This window comes from Staurois parvus, unplaced genomic scaffold (assembly GCF_062004578.1).
Source record: "Staurois parvus isolate SC_StPar_1 unplaced genomic scaffold, SC_StPar_1.0 ptg000195l, whole genome shotgun sequence".
NCBI classification, from domain to species: domain Eukaryota; kingdom Metazoa; phylum Chordata; class Amphibia; order Anura; family Ranidae; genus Staurois; species Staurois parvus.
The window spans coordinates 11,913,201-11,935,430 of NW_028317991.1; the positions used below are offsets into that span (position 1 = coordinate 11,913,201).

The window sequence follows — 22,230 nt, forward strand, 5'->3', positions numbered from 1 at the left end:
TCGGGGTTACCGCTTGTGGTGCTGAAACTTTACCCCGAGCTACACTCGGGAATATCGCCAGGGAGGTTAAATACCACCAAAAGAAATATCATTTTTTTCATACAAGTAGAGAACAATTTCATATGGGTACAGTGCTGCATGACAGCGCAATTGTCATTCAAAGTGCAACAGCGCTGAAAATTGGCCTGGGCAGGAAGGGGGTATAAGTGCCCTGTAGGCAAGAGGTTCATAGAAAAAAGTAAAAAATATTGTTTTTTTTTCTCAAAAGTGGTCTTTTTTTTTTTTAATAGCGCAAAAAATTAAAAATGCACAGACGATCAAATACCACTGAAAGAAAGTTCAATTCATGTGAAAAACAAGGAAATTTCATTTGTTGCAGCATTGCATTGTCAGTTAAAGTAACGCAGCGCCGTAATGCAAAAAATGGCCTAGTCATGAAGGGGGGGGGGAATCCTCAGGAGGGAAAGTAGTTAAAATACACCTATGACAGAATATTATAGACCCTTCATTTCTTTGTAAGTGGAAAAACTGACAAAATCTCCAGGGGATCAATTCATTATTTTCCCCATTGTAGATCACGTTTTAAAAAAATAATAAATGCATATGGAAAAAAGAAAAAAAAAGTGCTTTGCTCAACTTTTTGACCTTCATTGCAGCTGTAATCAGTGAATGGTGAGTCCTGCAGACTATCCCCCCTCCCATGGGCTCCCAGGGTACAGACAGGTCATGCTTCCTATTGGTATTTGTATTGGGTGTCAGAGGACAGACATAGAGGGAGTAATGCGATGTCCGGGCCGGTGTGGGCACACAGGAGGGATGGGCAGGAGGATTGTAGGGCAGCTGCTTCTCCGGACCCGGGGGACACGATGTGGACTTGTGCGGGCCGAGGCCGGGAGGCGGAGCGGCTGTTCCATGCAGGCGGGAGAGGCGATGAGTCATCAGGAGCTGCGGACGGGAAATCCCTTCCAGGAGAGGAGGAGCCCGGCGAGCAGGAAGAGGTCGGATCATCCAGTCATTGCTACCGGAGCTTCTCCTCCTCACCCCGGCCTCCGCTGCACCATTCCCGGTCACCCGATCCTCCTCCACCCCGGACTACCCCATCGGAGCTCCGGACAGACATGCAGCCCGCACTGCTCCTCCTCATCCCGGCTCTCATCGCCCTACTGCCGCCTGTCCTCCCCTCCGACACCGAGCCTGGTGAGTGCTGACCCACTATGGAGACTGGCCGCTGTATATACCCCCACCCCCCCCAGCTGTATATACCCCCCCCCAGCTGTATATACCCCCCCCAGCTGTATATACCCCCCCCAGCTGTATATACCCCCCCCAGCTGTATATACCCCCCCCAGCTGTATATACCCCCCCAGCTGTATACCGATATATACCCCCCCAGCTGTATACCGATATATTCCCCCCCTGCTGTATATACCCCCCACCCCCCCCCAGCTGTATATACCCCCCACCCCCCCCCAGCTGTATATACCCCCCAGCTGTATACCGATATATACCCCCCCAGCTGTATATACCCCCACCCCCCCCAGCTGTATATACCCCCCCCCCAAGCTGTATATACCCCCCAGCTGTATACCGATATATACCCCCCCAGCTGTATATACCCCCCACCCCCCCCAGCTGTATACCGATATATACCCCCCCCCCAGCTGTATACCGATACATACCCCCCCAGCTGTATATAACCCCCACCCCCCCAGCTGTATACCGATATATACCCCCCCAGCTGTATACCGATATATACCCCCCCCAGCTATATACCGATATATACCCCCCCCAGCTATATACCGATATATACCCCCCCAGCTATATACTGATATATACCCCCCCAGCTATATACCGATATATACCCCCCCCAGCTATATACCGATATATACCCCCCCCAGCTATATACCGATATATACCCCCCCAGCTATATACCGATATATACCCCCCCCAGCTATATACCGATATATACCCCCCCAGCTATATACCCCCCCCAAGCTATATACCGCTATATACCCCCCCAGCTATATACCGATTATATACCCCTCCCCCCACCCCCCCAGCAGTATACCGGTATATACCCCCCCAGCTGTATACCGGTATATACCCCCCCAAGCTGTATGATGAGAGTAGTATGGGGAGGGGTCCTGTGCAATGACGGGGCTAGAATGGGGGAGGGGGTCATGTTAAATTATAGGGGTAGTATGGGGGAGGGGTTTTGTGTAATGTGTGCTATCCTATAACAGGCTCAGTGTGAATGTGACTGCTCCTGCACCTACTACCCACCGCCGTGCACTCCTCTCCTGCACCTACTACCCACCGCCGTGCACTCCTCTCCTGCACCTACTACCCACCGCCGTGCACTCCTCTCCTGCACCTACTACCCACCGCCGTGCACTCCTCTCCTGCACCTACTACCCACCGCCGTGCACTCCTCTCCTGCACCTACTACCCACCGCCGTGCACTCCTCTCCTGCACCTACTACCCACCGCCGTGCACTCCTCTCCTGCACCTACTCATACTGCACACTCCTCTCCTGCACGTATTACACACCGGCGTACACTCCACAGTGTACATTACTACATTCTGCACCATGTAAGTCATCTCAGACTCTAACCACATCCCCTTTAAGGAGGGAGGAGGAAGCAGGCGGCTGGGCCAAGCCATGCTGTGCGTGTCTATGCAGTGCGGCTCCTTAGGCATACACAGCTCGGGAGCAAGCACGCACTGTGTTCCCCATAGCAAGCGACTTGCTGTGGGGTTACATGGAAAATAGGAGGTGTCAAGATTGCTGGCGAGGGATTGCAGAAGAAGGGGTTTGGGGTCTGCTCTGTGCAATACCATTACACAGAGCAGGATAGTATAACATTTTTGTTATTTTAATTTAAAAAATCACCTTTAGTAACACTTTAAACCCCAATCCAACAATGTAATATATTGCAGCCTACCAATCATTAAATGTTGTGCCTGCATTAGTTTTCTTTATTTTTACGCTGTTTTCCCCTCTGTGACTTGGCCAGTAACACACCTCTTGTATTGGACTGCACAAACTCCGGATGAAAGAGCACACAGGGCACCTTTGGACAGCAGCACAGCAAACTGTTTTTTCGTTTTGTGATAAAGGTTTTACATAAATAAAAACTGATCATTGCAAGCACCCCTGCTAGTGTTAAATGGTTTCTCTCAATCCTGTAACTCATACTTTCTGCAGGAGAGTTTGTTCTTTTGAAAAATAGATTTACTGGCAGTATCATCAGATGAAAATCTTAAAAAGAAAACTAATGCAGCCATCACATCTAAGAATTGGTAAGCTGCAATATAATGTTTTCTTTTGGGTTTAATACCGCTTTAACAATTTCTGCCTCTGACAAGTAACTACTGTAGTGTGTGTGTGTGTGTGGGGGGGGGCGGGGGGGAGATCGTCCCGTTGATGATCACACGTACACACCACGAGCTGTACATAGAGCAGATATTAGCAGGGTTTCCTTGGGACCGAAACATTAGTTTCAAAGTTCCTCTAAGTTAAAATGTTTGAGGCAGACCGTTCTAGAGCTTCCGAAATGAACTCCAAAAATGGAGTCGGCTGTAAACCACAATTACTAAGTCTGTGGGGACTTTTACAGCAAATTGTACACGGTGCAAAATAGTTCCTCATCCAACCAATGCGAATGCGGCAGCATCACAGTTCCTCTTTTCGTTGCAGCGATACAGTTCTCTTGTATTCAAGGTTCCATTTTCAGAGAGACAGTATACAGATCTTCCTTCAGTCTTGTGATCCTCTACACACAGAGCATTTTGTTTAGTCGCCCTCTCCCCAGGAATTCTGTATCAATGTCTGCACCCCGGGCACACCACCCCTCTGATATTATCAATGAGGGTGGATGTCTGACCTTCTTCATGGATTCCTTGTTCGAAGTCCATTCAATAAAATGTGTTGGTAGACAAGTAAACCTCAGCTAATCACTCTACATCCACCCTATAGCAGTTTTACGCATGTCGCCGGCAGATTGCTTCTGCTGTGAACTGTCACAGCAGACGTCGATCTCCGAGTCCTGGCAATCAGCTCTTCACCTGCATCCACAGATCATCAGGCAGAGAGGAAGAGCTGAGCTCTGCCTATGTTTACATAAGCACAGCTCTGTTGTGACAGGGGAAAGTGATCAATCGTGCGTTCCTGCAGAGCTAGGAACACCATCCATCACTTTCTCTTGTACCAGCATCATCTAGTGTTACACCAGCACATAGCTAGGCACACACTTAACCCTTTGATTGCCCTAGATGTTCTCCTTCCCAACTAGTGTCATTAGTCATACAACTGTCCAATATAACAACTAAATACCCCAATGTCTTAAGCACCACACACAAAAGTCAATTTTCTTCTTTCAAGTAAATATCTTTCTTATTCCATGATGTTTCCAGTGACCATAAACCTCAAAGAAAAACAAACTCACAATATTGTTATAGCCTTTAACACATAATAATATGTGCCACACACTGTGCAACATGCAAAAAAAAAAAAAAAAAAGGATTGCTTCCACAAATTTAAATGTATATCCAAAATCTCAAACGTGAGGTTTTAAATTAGATTTAAATCAAATTTAAAAACGTGATACACTCAAATCGTGTCCACTGCAACAAATCCGTGAAAAAAATATTTTTTTGTGTGTATGACCACACTCTCTATATACTTCTGATACCCTTAAACCCTTTTCAACCACAAAAATACTCCAACTCGTGTAGTAGTGGATAATTACCCTATGGGTATATCACAAGGGCATATCACAGATATGGGAAAACATCTTTCTTCATAATCTTATAGATTTTTCTTCCATTTTCCTCATGGACAAATCAGCAATTAGATATGGCAGATCAAAATGCAAAAACCAATTTATTTAGTAACTTACATTCAGATTTGAAAAGAGAAGCTCCTCATGTTAAACAAAATCAAACAAGGGAGCAGTAACCACATGTTCCCACTTTCAAAATGGCCGCGATCGCACTTCCGGTTTGAAGTTGATGCGTCAGACGTCACGTGTCTCTGACGTGTTTCGTCACTTCCTTTGACTTTTTTTACTCATCACTGTATTAGTGTCACTGGTTTCCATAAAGTGTCAGTTAGTGTAAAAATGTCTGCCGCAATATCACAGTCCCGCTATAAGTCGCTGATCACCGCCATTACTAGTATAGAACGGTTTTTTTTTTTTTTAAACTCCAGTATATAAGTTTGTTGGCACTATAACATTTGCGCAAACCAGTCAATATACGCTTATAAGGATTTTTTTTTACCAAAAATATGAAGCAGAATACATTTTTGCCTACATTTTTGAAGAAATTGGCTTTTTAAAAAAAAATTTATTGGATGTTTTATAATAGAAAATTAAAAATGTTTTTTGTTTTTTTTTTAAATTGTCAGGTTTTTTTGTTTAACTCAAAAAGTAAAAACCGCAGAGGTGATCCAATACCACCTACAAAAAAGCTCTATTTGTGGGGGGGAAAGAACATAAATTTGATTTTGGGTACCATGTTGCATGACTGCGCAATTGTCAGTTAAAGTAATGCAGTGCCGTATAGCATAAAATGGCCTGGTCAGGAAGGAAAGGTTAATCTTCTGGAGCTGAAGTGGATAAGCTAACCGGTAGGAAGAGCAGTTAAGGGTCCTTTCACACGAGCGTTCTGTTTCTTTCATCAGTCCAGTCGCGTTTTTTCAAAGAAAAAACAGATCGGTTTACATTCATCTTGCGTCAGTTCACATCTGTTTTTTTACATCGTTTACCAATGCAAAAACGGACCGTTTGTCCGTTTTTCATCCGTTCTGTTTTTTTTACGGAAGAAAAATAGGGTTTTCTTCCATTTAAAAAAAAAAAAAAAAACAGATGTTAACGGATGCGGACATTAACAGATGTAAACAGATGATCTGCTAGTCCATAGAAATACATGGGTGTCCGTAATTCATCCATAAACGGACAGATGAAAAATGGACATACGGAAGGCCTAAAGGTCAGGTTCACCTCCTTGACCATGTTTCATGTTACACCCATATTTAGGGATTGACCTGAATCATGGATACATACAGCACCCCTAAAACCCAACCACTCCTGAATCGCCGGGTGGTTTTCTGTAGATTAACCACATGCCGCCCAGCCACTGTAGAAATACGGCGGCAGGGCGGCACGGCTGGGCAAAACCACGTTTTAAAACGTGTGTTTTTAAAACAGGTAAGGGGTGCGCGCAAGGCGCGCCACCGCCCTACTTGTCCCGCCGATCACGGCCGCTGATGTCAGTCGCCGGGTCACAGCCGGTCGTTACTGGCTATGTCCCGTCGATTAGCGGCAATCAGTGACAGAGAGCACAGTTGCAGTAGCTGTGCTTTCTGTCAGTTCCCTGACAGCTCCTGACAAGCTGATCGGGACAGAAGAGTTTCTCTCTCCCGATCAGCGGTGTTCCCTGCAGTACACACCCCCACCCCCTAGTAAAACGCTCCCCTCACACAGTTAACCCTTTCACTGAATAATAAAATTAACCCCTTCTTCCCCAGTGCCATTAGTACAGTGTCAGTGGTTTTTTTTTTTTTGCACTGATCACTGTATTGTCGTCACTGGGGATGTCAGTGACCCCAAGTCAGTTCCCCCCCCAGTGTCAGAATGTCCGCCGCAGTCCCGCCATAAGTCGCTGATCACCGCCATAAGTCACTGATCGCCGCCATTATTAGTATGAAAAAAAATTAAAAATCCCAGTATCTTTCCCGCCATTTGTAAACGCTATAACTTTCACGTAAACCAATTAATTTACACGTATTGGGGTTTTTTTTTTAGCAAAGACATATCGCAGAATGCATTTTGGCAGAAATTTATGACTAAATTTGATTTTTAAATTTTTTTTTACTGGACATGTTTTATAGCAAAAAGTCCAAAATATTGTTTTTTTTTTCCTCAAAATTGTCAGCCTTTTTTTTTTATAGCGCAAAAAATAAAAACCGCACAGGTGATCAAATACCACCAAAAGAGAGCTCAATTTGTGGGAAAACAAGGATGTAAATTTCATTTATGTACCATATTGCATGACCGCGCAATTGTCCGTTAAACTAGCGCAGCACTGTATAGCAGAAAAATGGTGTAAATTGCAGTATCTATACCATAGTTTGTAGACGCTATAACTTCCACACAAAGCAATCAATATACACTTATTGGGATTTTTTTTTACCAAAAACATGGAGCAGAATACATTTTGGCCTAAATTTATAACCAACTTTGAGTTTACTATATATTTTTTATAGCTGAAAGTAAAAAATATTGTTTTTCTTCAAAGGTTTTGGTCTTTTTTTGTTTATAGTGTGAAAAATAAAAAGCGCACAGGTGATCAAATACCACCGAACGAAAGCTCTATTTGTGTGAAAAAAAAGGACGTAAATTTCGTTTGGAAGCAGCATTGCATGACCGCGCAATTATCAGTTGAATTAGTGCGGCACCGAGTAGCAAAAAGAGGCCTGGTCATTAAGGGGGGTAAATCCTCAGGAGGACAAGTGGTTAAAGGATAAGTTCACCTTTGGGAACATGTTACATGTTCCACCCATTTTTAGGGTGGAACATGTTACATGTTCCACCCATTTTTAGGGTGGAACATGTAACCTGTTCCCAGTGCTGCAGCCGCTGCCTGATTGGGATTGATTGCCCCCCTCTCCCTGTGGCAGCAGTATGGGGAGAAGTTCCCCGTACTAGCTGTCACTTTTCAAAAACAGTGCAGCTGCGTGGGGCTCCGCCCACACAGCCGCTTCATTCATTCACAGAGTTCTGTGTATGAATGAACTACAAGTCCGGACAGCCTTCGTGCCTGTTGGCTTGTAGCTCTCAATGAACTACCACAGTGATGTGGATTATAGTGTACTGTACTTCTAGTGTACTTGTATACTGCTTCTAGCATACTGTACTTGTGTACTCTACTCCTAGTGTTTTATACGTGCATACTGTACTTCTTGTATCAGTATGACAGAGGCACGTTCTGCACCTGGCTGGACTCCTATGGCTGGAATCTGACATTTGCTGTTGATGCCAATGCTGCAGGTGTCTGTCTCCATTTCATTTAGTGTATTTTAGGGGTGCACTGAAATTTCGGTGGACAAAACGCTTCAGCCAGAAACACTCATTTCAGCCGTTGGCCGAAATGAAAAACAGCACCGATACAGGTGCCGAAAAAAATCTTGCTGCCCCTTGCTGCTGCCTGCCCGGCCGCTGTCGCCCCTCGCTACCGGTCGCCGCTCTGTAGTTCTCTCAGCCTTACCATCGATCCTGGTGCTGGGCATAGAGATGAATGAAGGAAAGATGGCCGTGAAGGAAACAATGTCACTTCTTCCTTTTTTTTTTTTTTTTTTTTTTTTTTTTTTTTTCTTTAAAACACTAGATCAATCCTTCTTTTTTTTTTTTTTTTTTTTTTTTTTTATCCAATGCTTTACATTGCAGAGGGAGGAGAGATGTGGGGTCTTACTCTTTCCATAAAGAGGACTTGTCACTAATTATTTAAGGATGCATGCATTCCTTGTGATAGGAATAAAAATGACAATTTTTTTTAAAGGAACAGTGCAAAAAAAAAACCAAAACATTAAATATATTTTTTTTAAAGTCCCCCCCCATCCCCCCCGTGCTGGGTTTTTTTTTTCCAGCCAAAAACTGTCTCTGCCAAAAAACGTTGGTTACATTCTATGTGTGCATGAACACATATGATAACATGCTGGGGGAGTTTACTGGCTGTAGAAAAAAAGTCAAAAGCCAAAAACATCCAGTGTGCATGAGGACTAAGGGTCACAAGCACAACTGGTAGTGGTAGCTTGGGACAGCGACACCCAGGAACAGGCCAGGTAGGTGTGTACTGCAATCCCATTCAGCAAGGCAGCAAAGCAGGAGTATGAATGCAGAGAGTCTTTGTACAGCATCTCCACACCATAAAACAAACAATACATCTGCTTGTCTAAACTCAGGTCAGTTCCTGACTAACAGGGTCCCCTAATGGCTTCCCCAAACAGACACCACGTGCACCTTTTATAGTGTTCTGTCAGCACTCAGCCATTTCACCCATCAGCAGGTTCCCACACTTGAGAGAGAGCCCTGATAATGAAGTTTACCTACCAGGTAAGATGACATAGAAATGAAATCTTTTTCCCACCCAAAGCTCTGCAAAACCTCCAGGTTCTAGGACCCAGAACAGAATTAAAAAAAAAAAATAGTGTTCTCCATCACAGAAACAAACCCTGGAGCCTCTCACTATCTGTAGATGAGAAACCTAGGTGACACGTACGTCATCCACAACCCTGCCAGCCGGTGCCTTACGCTTTACATACAAAGCAACCTTTTCTTCAGAGGAATCCTTAAAATTATTTCCATGTCTTGGGTAATGCCCCTTTCATTGGTGGTCAGTGGAGTGAACTCCATCTTTCAGTGGTGGCCAGATTTGCGACCCTTACAGACAGTTAATAAGGTATCCGGCGTCATGCTGCTTGCTCTGAAATGTTGCATTGGCTCATAAAGGCACCATCAGATGGAAGGCCACTCAACCACAACTCAAGTAACCTCTAGCAGCTTCTGAAGTAACCTGGTTTTGAATGACTCCTGAACATGCCAAAGGTCTCTTGATGAACATGTCCATGGTACTGTTCTCATTTTCCCTCCTCTATTCACTCTTCTTGCTGCATTCTCTATAATATACTGTAATTGATGGGGGGATTGAAGGACGCCTCCATTGACTGCAGTGACCAGAGTAATAGGTGCACAAATTTCCCCATTGGTGCTCCAAGGACGATGTAAGGAACCAACCAGCTGGTGAATCAATCAGTTAGCTTCCACCTATGACCAGAATAACATGTTTTTGTTTTTTGCTGATCTGACTTTGAATAATGCTGTGTTAATAGTTCTTTATATTTCATAGGTTTGCCTGCCCCAAGCAATGTCTGCGTTGACTCTTACAATATGAAGCACATTATGAGGTGGGATCCGGTGGAAGTGAAAGGTGATCCACTGCCCGTAATGTACAGAGTGGGATTTGAACTGTAAGTATTACTTTGTGTTCTTCCTGGATCTAAGCCATGTGTTATTCTGATGAGGAGATGGGTGACCAGTATTTGGAGACCACAAAAATGTCAGCCTTTTATAGAGGCTCAGCCCTTTTTAGAAATTATTATTATTATTATTATACAGGATTTATATAGCGCCAACAGTTTGCTCAGCGCTTTACAATATAAACGGAGACAATACAGCAACAATACAGTTCAATACAAGAGGGATAGGAGGGCCCTGCTCCTTGGAGCTTACAATCTAGAAATCACCATGATACTTGACTATTATTATTATATGATTTGTACAGTATTTCTGAATATATAATTTGAGGTGGAACCTCTACAGAGAAAGAGGAGGTTGAGTGTTACTTAAAACGGAGCTCCACCCAAAAGGGGAAGTTCCGCTTTAAGCCTTTTTCCCCCGCTCCCCATTAAGGATTGGCACCTTTTGGGGAGCTGGTACCCGAATTTGACAGGTACCTGCTCCCACTTACGCTTCGATCGCCTAGGCGATCGGAATGCAGAAGTTGTCGTCCTACCCTCCCTCCCTGTTGTCTTCTGGGACACGTGTCAGGTCCCAGAGGACTACGGGGCCATTCACGCATGCGCAGTGGGCACCCGGCTGTGAAGCCGCAAGCTGTCACAGCCAGGTGCCCACACTGAAGATGCCAGTGGCAGGGAGAGTAGACCGCTGGTGAAACTAGCGGTGGTGAGGACACTGCTGGACCGAGGGACAGGTAAGTGGCTGTATTTTAAAAGTCATCTGCTACAGTTTTTGTAGCTGTTGACTTTTATTTATTTATTTTTTTTCTCAGGTGGAAATCCGCTTTTAACCATTTGACACCCAGCCAATAGCCGTATGGCGTCCGGAAAAATGCACTAGCTTTCTGGGAGGCCGCCATTTGGCGTACTCCCGCACATGCGCAGTTCGCGCACTTGCAGAGCCGCGCAGCGGCGCAATCTGTCACCGGCCGTGTACCAGGGACACGGCCGATGACAGATCTGAGTACCAGCCCCATTGCCGGTACCATGTGACCTGCTGTGACAGTTGTATACAATGGATGGCTTCATTCATGCCATCCATTGTATACTAGTGTCTAGCTGTGAATGGTCACAGCTAATCACATGCACATGTCATGTGATTACCTGTGGCCAAATCACAGCTAAGCACAAAAAAAAAAAAAAAAAAAAACCTGAATGAATCGATATCATTCAGATAAATGCTTGCTTATAGACACTAGTATACAATGGATGGATTTCACTATGACCAAAGTAACATTGTACTACTTTGGGAAAGTGATCAGTATTTTTTTTTTTTTTTTACACAATTTGCTTATAGCAAAGTAATTCTTTTCTATAAGCAAATTGTGTAAAAAAAAAAAAAAAAAAAAAAAATACTGATCACTTCCTCAAAGTAGTACAATGTTACTGGTAACATTGGTAACATTGTACTACTTTGGTCATAGTGAAATATGAAAAAAAAATCTTAAAAGAAAAAAATGTAATAAATTTAAAATAATAAATTTTTTTTAAAAAAAATATATTTTTTCACACTGTCACCAGTCAGTGTCCCTGATCACCGCCATGCCAGTTATATGATGACGCTGTACTGCACTGATGACAGTATGTAAAAAAAAAATAGTGAAAATAATTTATTTTTATTTTTTCATTTTCCGAAAAATTATGACAAAAAAAATACAACTTCAAAAAACTTGCCATGCCCCTTATGAAGTAAGTCGGACTGTGTACTGTGTACTCTGCAAAAAGGGGTCATTTGGGGGATATCTGTACTATTCTGACATTCTTGGACCTCAAGAAATGAGATTGGCTGTCAGTACATCAGGATTGATCAATATTCAGATCTATACCATAGTTTGTGAACTCTATAACTTTCCTACAAACTAAAAATACATCCTAATTTGGGTTATTTTCACCAAAGACATGTAGCAGAATACATCTCGGCCTAAATTTATGAAGAACAATTATTTATTTGCAAACTTTGTACAATCTAAGGTCCCTAACTTACATTCATACATACTAGGGACCTTAGATTGTACACCCCTTGAAGGTTAGGGACTGATGTGAATGTACAATATATATGTAAAGCGCTGCGTAAATTGACAGCGCTATACAAGTACCTGAAATAAATATTATGCAGCCTTTCTCAAGCAGGGTGCCGCAGCACCCTGGGGTGTTGTCTGTCCTCATTAGGGGAGCCATCAAAAATAAAGTAAAATTTCCAAAAATTTAGACAGGATCCAATGAACCTACCAGCATGTCTTTGGAGTACCCAGAGGAAACCGGAGTACCCGGAGGAAACCCACGCAGGCACAGGGAGAACATAGAAACTCCAGGCAGGTGGAGCCATGGCTGGGATTCGAACCAGCGACCCGAGTACTGCCAGGCAGAAGTGCCAACCATTTAGCCACTGTGCCGCCCAGTTTTATGAATGCTGTCATTCATAAAACTGACCTATACTGGTAGGGGATGCCTGGCAATATTCCAGAAACGATGGGTATTTATGGCTCAAAATGATGTCATGGGACCTGGTCCTTCTCAACGTCTGTTCTTATGCAGCCACCCAATTTCTAATAATTTCCCCCTTGGAGGCTAATCTTTGATTCGGGGGATAATGGTTGGTGTGGTAAATGTAGACTGGACAAATGGCAATTTTTAACTTTGTATCTTGTTTATTCCTCTTTTATTACCTACATAAGTGTTGATGTGTATTCTGGGGTTTTCAGGACAACCTGTACCTGTACTGATTGTTCAATGCAATCCATGTATAATCTCTTTCCATAGGTTACTGTAATGTTCTCCATATTCTGGATGCAATGTACAGGCCCAGCAAAAAGGTATGAGACTTACACAAATATTAATTTTCATAAAGTCTGCTGCTTCATTGTTTTTAGATCTTTTTTGTCAGATGTTACTATGGTATAATGACCAGCATTTCATACGTGTCAATATGACAATTACATGAAGTTTATGCAGAGTCCATATTTGTAGTGTGGACCCCTTTTTTTCAAGACTTCTGCAATTCACCCTGACATGCTGTTAATCAACTTCTGGGCCAAATCCTGACTGATGGCAGCCCATTCTTGCATTATCAGTGCTTGGAGCGGCTACAAGCGGTGTGACGTCACGCCGACCGGCGCCACGAGGGCCCCGGCGGCCATCTATTACCTACCTATCCATTGCATGGTCAGTATCCTTCCTGCCTCTGCCTGTATACTATACTGTGTGTTTTTGGGAATAAATACCCCTTGCCTATAAGGTATCACACTATCTGGCCTCCTTTGTTCTTTGGGCTCTGGTGGGAGTCCTTTACATCTGCAGAGCGGCCTTTTCTTCTATGTGTGGAATACACTACCAGGTGGCGGAGGGCTTTCTGTGACCAGATCTGACCAGATCCATATGAGGACCCTGGAATATCAGCTTTGAATGCGCATTTGAATTGCGTATTTGGTGAGTGCGCAATTTTTACCTTTATCACCTCATCCACGAATCCAGGGATTGGAGCTCTTAAAGGACTCTCTTGGATTCTGAGCACGCTATGGACTATATTCATCATTTAGTCACCGTTTTGCACTTTAATAGCACTTTTTACTGATTTATCAAGTATATAAGTGTATATTTATTTATTTAGCTAGCGCTGCACCTCTCCCTTGTAGTGCTTGGAGTTTGTCAGAATTTCTGGGGTTTGTTTTTACCCAACTCTTGAGGATTGACCACAAGTTCTCAATGGCATTAGGGTCTGGGGAGTTTCCTGGCCATGGACCCAAAATTTCGATGTTTTGTTCCCCAAGCCACTTATTTATCACTTTTGCCTTATGGCAAGGTGCTCCATCATGCTGGAAAAGGCATTGCTTGTCACCAAACTGTTCTTGGATGGTTGGGAGAAGTTGCTCTCGGAGGAGGTTTTTGTGCCATTCTTTATTCATGGCTCTGTTATTGGGCAAAATTGTGAGTGAGCCCACTCCCTTGGCTGAGAAGCAACCCCACACATGAATGGTCCCAGGATGCTTTACTGTTGGCATGACACAGGACTGATGGTAGTGCTCACCTTTTCTTCTCTGGACAAGGCTTTTTCAGAAACAATCAAAAGGGGGATATCAGAGAAAATGACTTTACCCCACTCCTCAGCAGTCCAATCCCTGTACCTTTTGCAGATTATCAGTCTGTCGCTGATGTTTTTCCTGGAGAGAAGTGGCTTCTTTGCTGCCCTTCATGACACCAGGCCGTCCTCCAGAAGTCTTGGCCTCACTGTACATGCAGATGCACTCACACCTGCCTGCTACCATTCCTGAGCAAGCTCTGCATTGGTGGTGCCCCGATCCCACAGCTGAATCAAGTTTAGGAGATGGTCCTGGCACTTGCTGGACTTTCTTGGGCTCTTTGAAGCCTTCTTCACAACAATTGAACCTCTCTCCTTGAAGTTCTTGATGATCCAATAAATGGTTGATTTAGGTGCAATCTTAGTAACAACAATATCCTTGCCTGTGAATACCTTTTTCTACAATGATGACTGCATGTGTTTCCTTGCAAGTAATCCTGGTTAACAGAGGAAGAACAATGATTTCAAGCACCATCCTCCTTTTAAAGCTTCCAGTCTGTTATTCTGACTCAATCAGCATGACAAAGTGATTTCCAGCCTTGTCCTCATCTACACTGACACGTGTGTTAACGAGAGAATCACTGACATGTCAGCTGGTCCTTTTGTGGCAGGACTGAAATGCAGTTTTTGGGGATTAGGTTAATTTTCATGGCAAAGAGGGACTTTGCAATTGATAATCAGTCTTCATAACATTCTGGAACATTCAGGCAGCAGACTTTTGGGAAAATTGTTATTTGTGTCATTCTCAAAACGTTTGGCCACGGCTGTATTTCCCTTTTTGTGTTTGTTCTCTTTTCTATGTTATGAAAATTTTGAAAAATATGTAAAAAAAAATCTGGTTTAAGGGGGAAAAAAAAGAATACGTTTCCTGCTGTGCATACTTGTTCTAAGCCAGTGAAATTGGGGCTCAGCATAACAGCCAGGCAGGTAGCACTTAAAAAAGCTCGGGCAATAGCGCCCCCTGCATTTCAGTTAAGAAAAGATTACTTTAACCCTTTAAGGACCAAGGGACGTATTTGTCCCATGTTTTTAATTGCGTGTATCATCTGATTAAGAACTTAAAACTTTTTTTTTTTTTTTTTTTTTTTTTTTTTGGTTTGAGTCAAAATATTAGTTCTTATCAACAAACAACAAACGGAGCTAGCTTTTTGCCAATTTCATGAAATGGCTTAGTTACAGCAACTGAAGTGTACGAACTTTAAAAACAAAAAAATTTATTCTTTTGGTGTTCCAAAATCTTACGGTCCTCAAAGGGTTAACCCCTTTGTTGCCAATAATGTAACGCTTATGTCAGCAACCGTGTGGGTCTTTACACACACTCCCAATGAGTTTTTACTCCTGTCAAGCCAACTGTTTGCTTTGTAACTAGAATGATGTAAAATTACCCGGTCACTTCCACAATCACAGCCCCCTATGTGATGGCAATACAGTTAAAGCGGAACTAAACCTATTGATTTAACAGTTTAAAAAAAGTTACAATTAAAGTCCCACTGTAAAAACCTGCAAGCAGACAGGCTTTTATTGCAGAAGACACATGCACTGTCTCTTCTACGATAAAATGCCCCTACCGGCCTGCTCACAGTGCCGGGCCTGTCTCTGAGTGCCGGGATGATGGCCTCCTGCATATGCACAGGAGCCATGTCATCTCCTGCTGGCCAAAGAGGCTCAAATATCGCCACTCTGAAGATAATTCCGGCACAGGACTGTTAGACAGGTAAGTATGGAGAATTCAGCTCCACTTTAAGGCACGCCGAGAATGCTAACTGTCACATTTGCTTGTGCTCTAAACCGAACTGTCATTTCATAAAGTGGCGCTGCCATAACTGATCACATGTGCAGTTACAGATCAAACCGAGGCCAAGACGGCTTTTTTGGCTGAAAAGGACAGGAGGGTTTAGTTCTGCTTTTAGCTATAAAAAAAATAAATAAAAACAAAACATTAAAAATCCAAAGTTACTCATCACAAAAAAAAAGTTTAAAGCCCCTCCAGTGCATGCACATACAAATGTAAACATACACGTTGGGTGTTGCTCAGTACAGAAACAACGGTTTCACTAAACGTTACATATCAGACAGAAGAGAGCAATTATTCCAGGGCCATTATTCATTGTTGGCTCTCAACTGATCACCTGTAAAGGTTTTCAAAGCATTGCGTATGCACAATATTGGGTACTGAAGATGTCAGCATTTTAGAGGCACATGCAGTTTTAAAGTGTTTGTAAAGGCTACATTTTATTTTTTACCTTTTTTTCAATGCATTTTTTTTTCATTTTAGGGTAAAAAAACTTTTAGGTGCAGTTCGCTGGCCCTCCAAAATACTTACCTGAGCGTGATTTCGATCAGCACTGTGCCTGAGGGTAGCGATGATGCTCTCTCTCCCTCCTCACTAAATCCTGGCTCCTTCTGTTGTCAATCAAATCCCAGTGATAGGGGAGGGGGTTTGCGGGGCCAAGCTGCACTGTCAATATTTATTTCAGGTACTTATATAGTGCCGTCAATTTACGCAGTGCTTCACATCTATATTGTACATTCACATCAGTCCCTAACCTTCAAGGGGGGTGCAATCTAAGGTCCCTAACTCACATTCATACATACACATACTAGGGCCAATTTACACAGGATCCAATTCACCTACTAGCATGTCTTTGGAGTGTGGGAGGAAACCGGAGTACCCGGAGGAAACCCATGCAGTCACAGGGAGAACATGCAAACTCCAGGCAGGTGGTGCCGTGGCTGGGATTTGAACCAACGACTCTAGTACTGCCAGACAGAAGTGCTAACCATTTAGCCACTGTGCTGCCCAGTACACAGTGCAGTTTGGGATAGAGCGCGCATGAGTACCCCTATAGCAAGTGGCTTGTTATGGGGGCATTTGGAAGGCAGGAGAAGCCAGGAGCGCCGGTAAAGGATCCCACAACAGGAGGATGAGGGCTGCTCTGTGTAAAACCATTACACAGAGCAGGTCAGTATAACACTCTACATGTTTGGTATCTACTTACTTGATGCAGCCTCATCTTTTATATTTAGCAGGTCGGGTAATCTATTACGTTTGTGTGCAATAAATTTAACAATATTGTATTTATTGGGTGCTTTTATTTTCCAGGGTTTCTGCTTTTGGAAAATATATAATTTGAGTTTCGGGAGTTTACCTAATCTTTAGGCCTAAAATGTGCATTATGTGTGCAAAAAATTGCAACATGGCTCTGACACTTAAAAATCCAGTTATGGATTCACTAGAAAATTAATTTAATGTAAGTCCTTGGATCTGTCAGCCTCCCCCACCCCTGCATGGCAGGACTGCTTCTGCTCCCTGTTGTCCATTTAGCTTGCTGGTGACTGAGCTGTATTGCTGTAACTGTAGAGAAGTGATGTCACCAACTGAGCTATGCTGTCTTGCAGGGATGGCCACACCACAAGAATGGCTGAACAGTATGACAAATATTTTGGCAGGTAAGATGGTTCCCAGAAATATATATTTAAACTGTTAGTGTGTGGGCTTCTTCTGACATGCTGCAGCAGCCCTTGCCACCCCTCTGAAAAGCGATCTGCGGTGGATCACTCTTTAGAGGGAGTTTGACAGGCGGTGAGGAGGCAATATGTCACCCACCGCCTCCTTCCCTGAAAATGCCGACCGACTGTGTTTTAAGGGCAGTTGCGGCGAGTCTCCATCCCTTGAATACGTTGTGTTCAGCGGTGGTACTGCTTCCGAACATAATGGGGTTTCATTTTTGCTGTGCCCAAAAAGCACAGCTCTGAGCAGATATATGTTTGGCCATGAACCTTTTCATGGCCTAACCCCACCCCCCCCTTTTTTTTTTTTTTTTTTTATTTACTGCACGTATTAAAATGTGCATTTTTTTAGACCCAATGATTAGGTAAAGCGATTGTAAACCACAGCCTTGCCGAAAAAAAAAAAAGAAGCCTGCAAGGCTAGTGTACATCTTATACTAGCACATTATGAAATACGTCCCTTTAGAATGATGCCCTCCAGTAGTGTGCTGTCACTGCTAACAGGGCTTCCATCTTCCCCTGGTATGTCATCCGGGGCTCTGGTCCTTTGGCTGAGCCGCGATGACGTCACTCCTGCGCATTTGCACAGGAATCATGCTTTACAGCACAGAGCTCTGGGTGTGCCGTCCCTTCAGAGCGCATGCGCCACTCACATCACTGGGTGCATCCAGTGTGAATATCTCCCAAACATCGTAATTTCAGGAGATGTTCACTGCCTTATTATCAGCTTACCTGTAGGTACAAGTTCAGAAGTGGAGTTTACCAACACTAAGGGGCCGGTTCACACCAAAATGCGGTGCGGGAAAGGCACGTTTCTGTGCGCATTTCCTGCACTGAATTCAAAATGCATTGCCTTTGCAATCTGCTGCAGGTACCAATACACTGACACCCCAAACACAGCTTGCAAAGGCAGTACTGTGCGATTTGGTGCGGCGCATTTTCCAATAACAGTACATGCACTATTTTTTTTTTTTTGTGCTGTTAGGTGCGATTTGCAGCCTATTCAAATGAATGGGCTGCCAAATGACAGCAGGGGAATGCACGGAAATTACACAGGAATGTGGACCGTGCTTCTATGCGATTCTAGTGTGAACCTGCCATAAAGGCCTCTTTCACATGGGTGGGGTTTTTTTGTTTTTTGTTTCTTTGTTTTTTGTGGGTTTTATTGTTTGTGGGTTTTTTCTGGGGTTTTTTGTTTTTGTGTTTTTTTTTTTTGTGTTTTTTTTCTTTTTTTTTTTTTCTTTGTGTTTTTTGTGGGTTTTTTTTGTGTTCTCTGTTTGTTTTTTTGTTTTGGCTCTTGTGTTTTGTTTTTTTTTTCCTCTTATATGGATCTGAACACATGCTTTGTTCTCTATGGGACAATGCACACAGCTGTGCTCAAGTATATGCAAACGTATAAACCTTGACTGCCACACTAGAAGCGGACAAAGATGAATTTTACGCATGTATAGGCTTTACGCATGTTTACACGCCTGTAGGTGAGGTCTTTATGAAACACAACTTGCGCCATTATTATATAATCAAATTTCCGCTCATGTTGCGATTTAGCAGATTGGACAGAAAGTGCCTTCCTGTCTTCTCCCAGCTTGATATGTGAATTTGATTTTTCACATGGAGACCAGTGCCAAAATAAAATACTTGTATAGACCTCCTTCCGTCCTGATGATAGGACAGCTCAAGTTCCAGAACAGAGCGAGGCCAACAGGATGTCTGACTGCAAAACAAATTCAAAGCATTTATTTATAGAAATGAAACCTATTAATCAGGGAGTGAGGAGAGATGTACCCCGTGCCTCAGTGAGGTTCCCGGTTCTTGTAATAAATGTAGACACAGCTGTTAAACACTAAAGCACGGGTGTCAAACTGGCGGCCCTCCAGCTGTTGCCAAACTACAAGTCCCATGAGGCATTGCAAGATTGACAGCTACAAGCATGACTCCCACAGGCAGAGGCATGATGGGACTTGTAGTTGTGCACCAGCTGGAGAGCCGCCAGTTTGACACCCCTGCACTAGAGAGTACACATTAAAGGAAAACTCCAGACTGTCATCCTTTATTAATCAGACTTTAGGAAATGCTCATGGTTTTTTTTTTTTTTTTTTATTAGCCACTTGAGCTCCAGAAGTTTTTACCCCTGTGCTGCCTTGTATTACACAAGGCATTCTTTAGCATTCAGCAGTGTCTGTCCCTTTAAGGCTAGGGACGTCCTGTTTGCTAACTTGGGAGGAAGTGACCTCATCTCTTCAGACTGAAGAAATTCTACAATGCAAGTACATGTGGGATGCTGTTCCCTCTTCATATATGGGCTTGATTAGACCCCCAAAGTCTGTAAGTACCCCTCCTATGTACTGAGGAATGTTGTGCATATTGCTAGGTAGTTAGATATGTACTCATGTCTGTTTATTCTGTTTGTATTCCAGTTTTACCACATTCATCCGCGCATTCACATTCATTCATTCTCATTATGATCACATGTTATCAGTAAAAGATCATCGGTTATCAATCATCGACTCTTTACTGTGTGGACATCAAAGGTTATACTGCCTGTAACCCTTTCATAACTGCAGAGAAGGCAGGACAACCCCCATGACCAAAGCATTTTTTGCTATTTAGCACTGAACTATTGGACTGGCAGTTGCACGGTCATGCAACACTGTACCCAAATGAAATTTGTATTTTTTTTCTTTTCTTTGCACAAACAGAGCTTTGGTGGTATTTGATCACCACTGGGTTTTTACATTTTTATTATATAAATGAAAAAAGACTGAGAATTGTGAAAAAAAAACCCACCATATTTTCTACTTTCTGTTTATAAAATACATCCAACAAAAAATCAAAACAAATTTCTTTATAAATTTAGGTCAAAATGTAATCTGCTACATGTAAAACATTATCCCAATAATTGTATATTAATTGGTTTCTACAAAAGTTATAGCGTCTAAAAACTACGGTATGTTTATATATACTGGAATTTTCACAGCTATGATGCTATACTGGTAATGGCGGTGATCAGGGACTGTGATAGTATGGCGGGCAATCTGGCAGTAATTGACGCTGACTGGGAGGTGCACTGACTGTCTAAATGACACAGACTTCAGTAGTGACACTAATACAGTGATCAGTGCTAATACTGTCACTTTACTACTGACACTGGCTGGGAAGGGGTTAACATCTACGGCAATCAAAGGGTTAACTGCGAGCCTTAACCACTTCCAGACCGGACACTTTGACCCCCTTCCTGACCAGGGCAATTTTCAGCTTTCAGCGCTATCACACTTTGAATGACAATTGCGTGGTCATGCAACACTGTACCCACATGAATTTTTTACCATTTTTTTGAGACAGATAAAGCTTTATTTTGGTGGTGTTTATTCATCGCTGGGATTTTAATTTTTTTTGCTATTTATATGAAAAGTCCAAAAATTTTGAAAAGTGTTTTTTTAATAAAATTTTGCAAATAAATAATATTTCATCATAAATCTTGGCCAAAATTTATTCCGTTATCTTTTTAGTAAAAAAAAAATGCAAATTAGTTTATAACCAAACATTATAATTTTTAAAAAAATTGTTTACATTTTTATTTTTTTTTTTATATTTTTTTTTTTTACATACTGTCACCCTAGCAGTACAGTGTCACCATGGTGACACTGTACTACTTGTGGGGGGTGATGAAGATTTTTTTTTTTTTTGTTTTTTACACTGATTGCTTTTACACCCATATAGGATGTAAAAGCAATCATTTCTCCTTCTCTCTGGCTGCATTCTTGCACTCATTGAGAAGTACTGAGTGAGCTGTGATTGGTCACAGCTTGTCACATGGTACAAGGCTGTTGTGAATAGCCTTGTACCATGTGACCTCTGTGATCATTCACAGATTTCACACGTAGTAAGCAATGATGTCACAAGTGACATCTTGCGTACTACTCTGCATGTGATCACTGATTGGCCAATCAGTGATCACATGATCGGGACCTCGTACAGAGGTCCCATCCGACGATCGGTGTTTCACTGTGTCCGGAGGACATAGCGGGCACCGGATCGCGGTGCTGTGCGCTCCCTCCCCCTGTTTGTAAACGGCCACCCGACCCTGCACTGCCACCATCTGGCCGTTTATAGGCAATGGCCGGTCGGGAAGTGGTTAATAATGTGTAATGTGTGCTGCTTTTACTTAAAGCGGAGATCCACCCAAAAAGGGGAAGTTCTGCTGTAAGGACTGGTCCCCCGCTCCCCATTAAAGATTGGCAGCTGAAATTGACAGGTACCTGCTCCCACTTCCGCTGGGATCGCCTAGGCAATCGAAAGGGGACGTTGTCCTAATCCTCACCCCCCCCCCCACCACCACCAAGCTGTCACAGCTAGGTGCCCACACTGAAGATGCCAGCGCCGGGAACACAGGGCGGCCGGTGAAACGGGCTGCGGGTGACACTGCGGGATCGAGGGACAGGTAAGTGTCCGTTTTTTAAAAGTTAGCAACTACAGTTTTTGTAGCTGCTGACTTTTTTATTTTATTTTTTTATTTTCACTGGAACTCCTCTTTAACTGTCTGTCTGGCTGGTTTATTTATTTATT

The 22,230-nt window shown here is 43.0% G+C and overlaps 1 protein-coding gene across 2 annotated transcripts in view; it reads left to right on the top strand.

Annotated features, from left to right (window-relative positions):
• The first annotated feature begins 925 nt into the window (after positions 1–925).
• The window catches only part of IFNGR2 (interferon gamma receptor 2), a 39,696-nt gene continuing 18,391 nt past the window's right edge, over positions 926–22,230 (top strand). Inside the window, exons 1-3 of one of the 2 annotated variants that reach the window (XM_089677969.1) lie at positions 926–1,197; positions 9,911–10,031; positions 17,554–17,604. In XM_089677969.1, coding sequence (XP_089534095.1) covers positions 1,119–1,197; positions 9,911–10,031; positions 17,554–17,604 — 251 coding nt within the window. In that variant the 5' untranslated portion in view covers positions 926–1,118. The remainder of the gene's footprint in view (positions 1,198–9,910; positions 10,032–17,553; positions 17,605–22,230) is intronic. The other variant, XM_089677970.1, reaches the window with a different exon arrangement.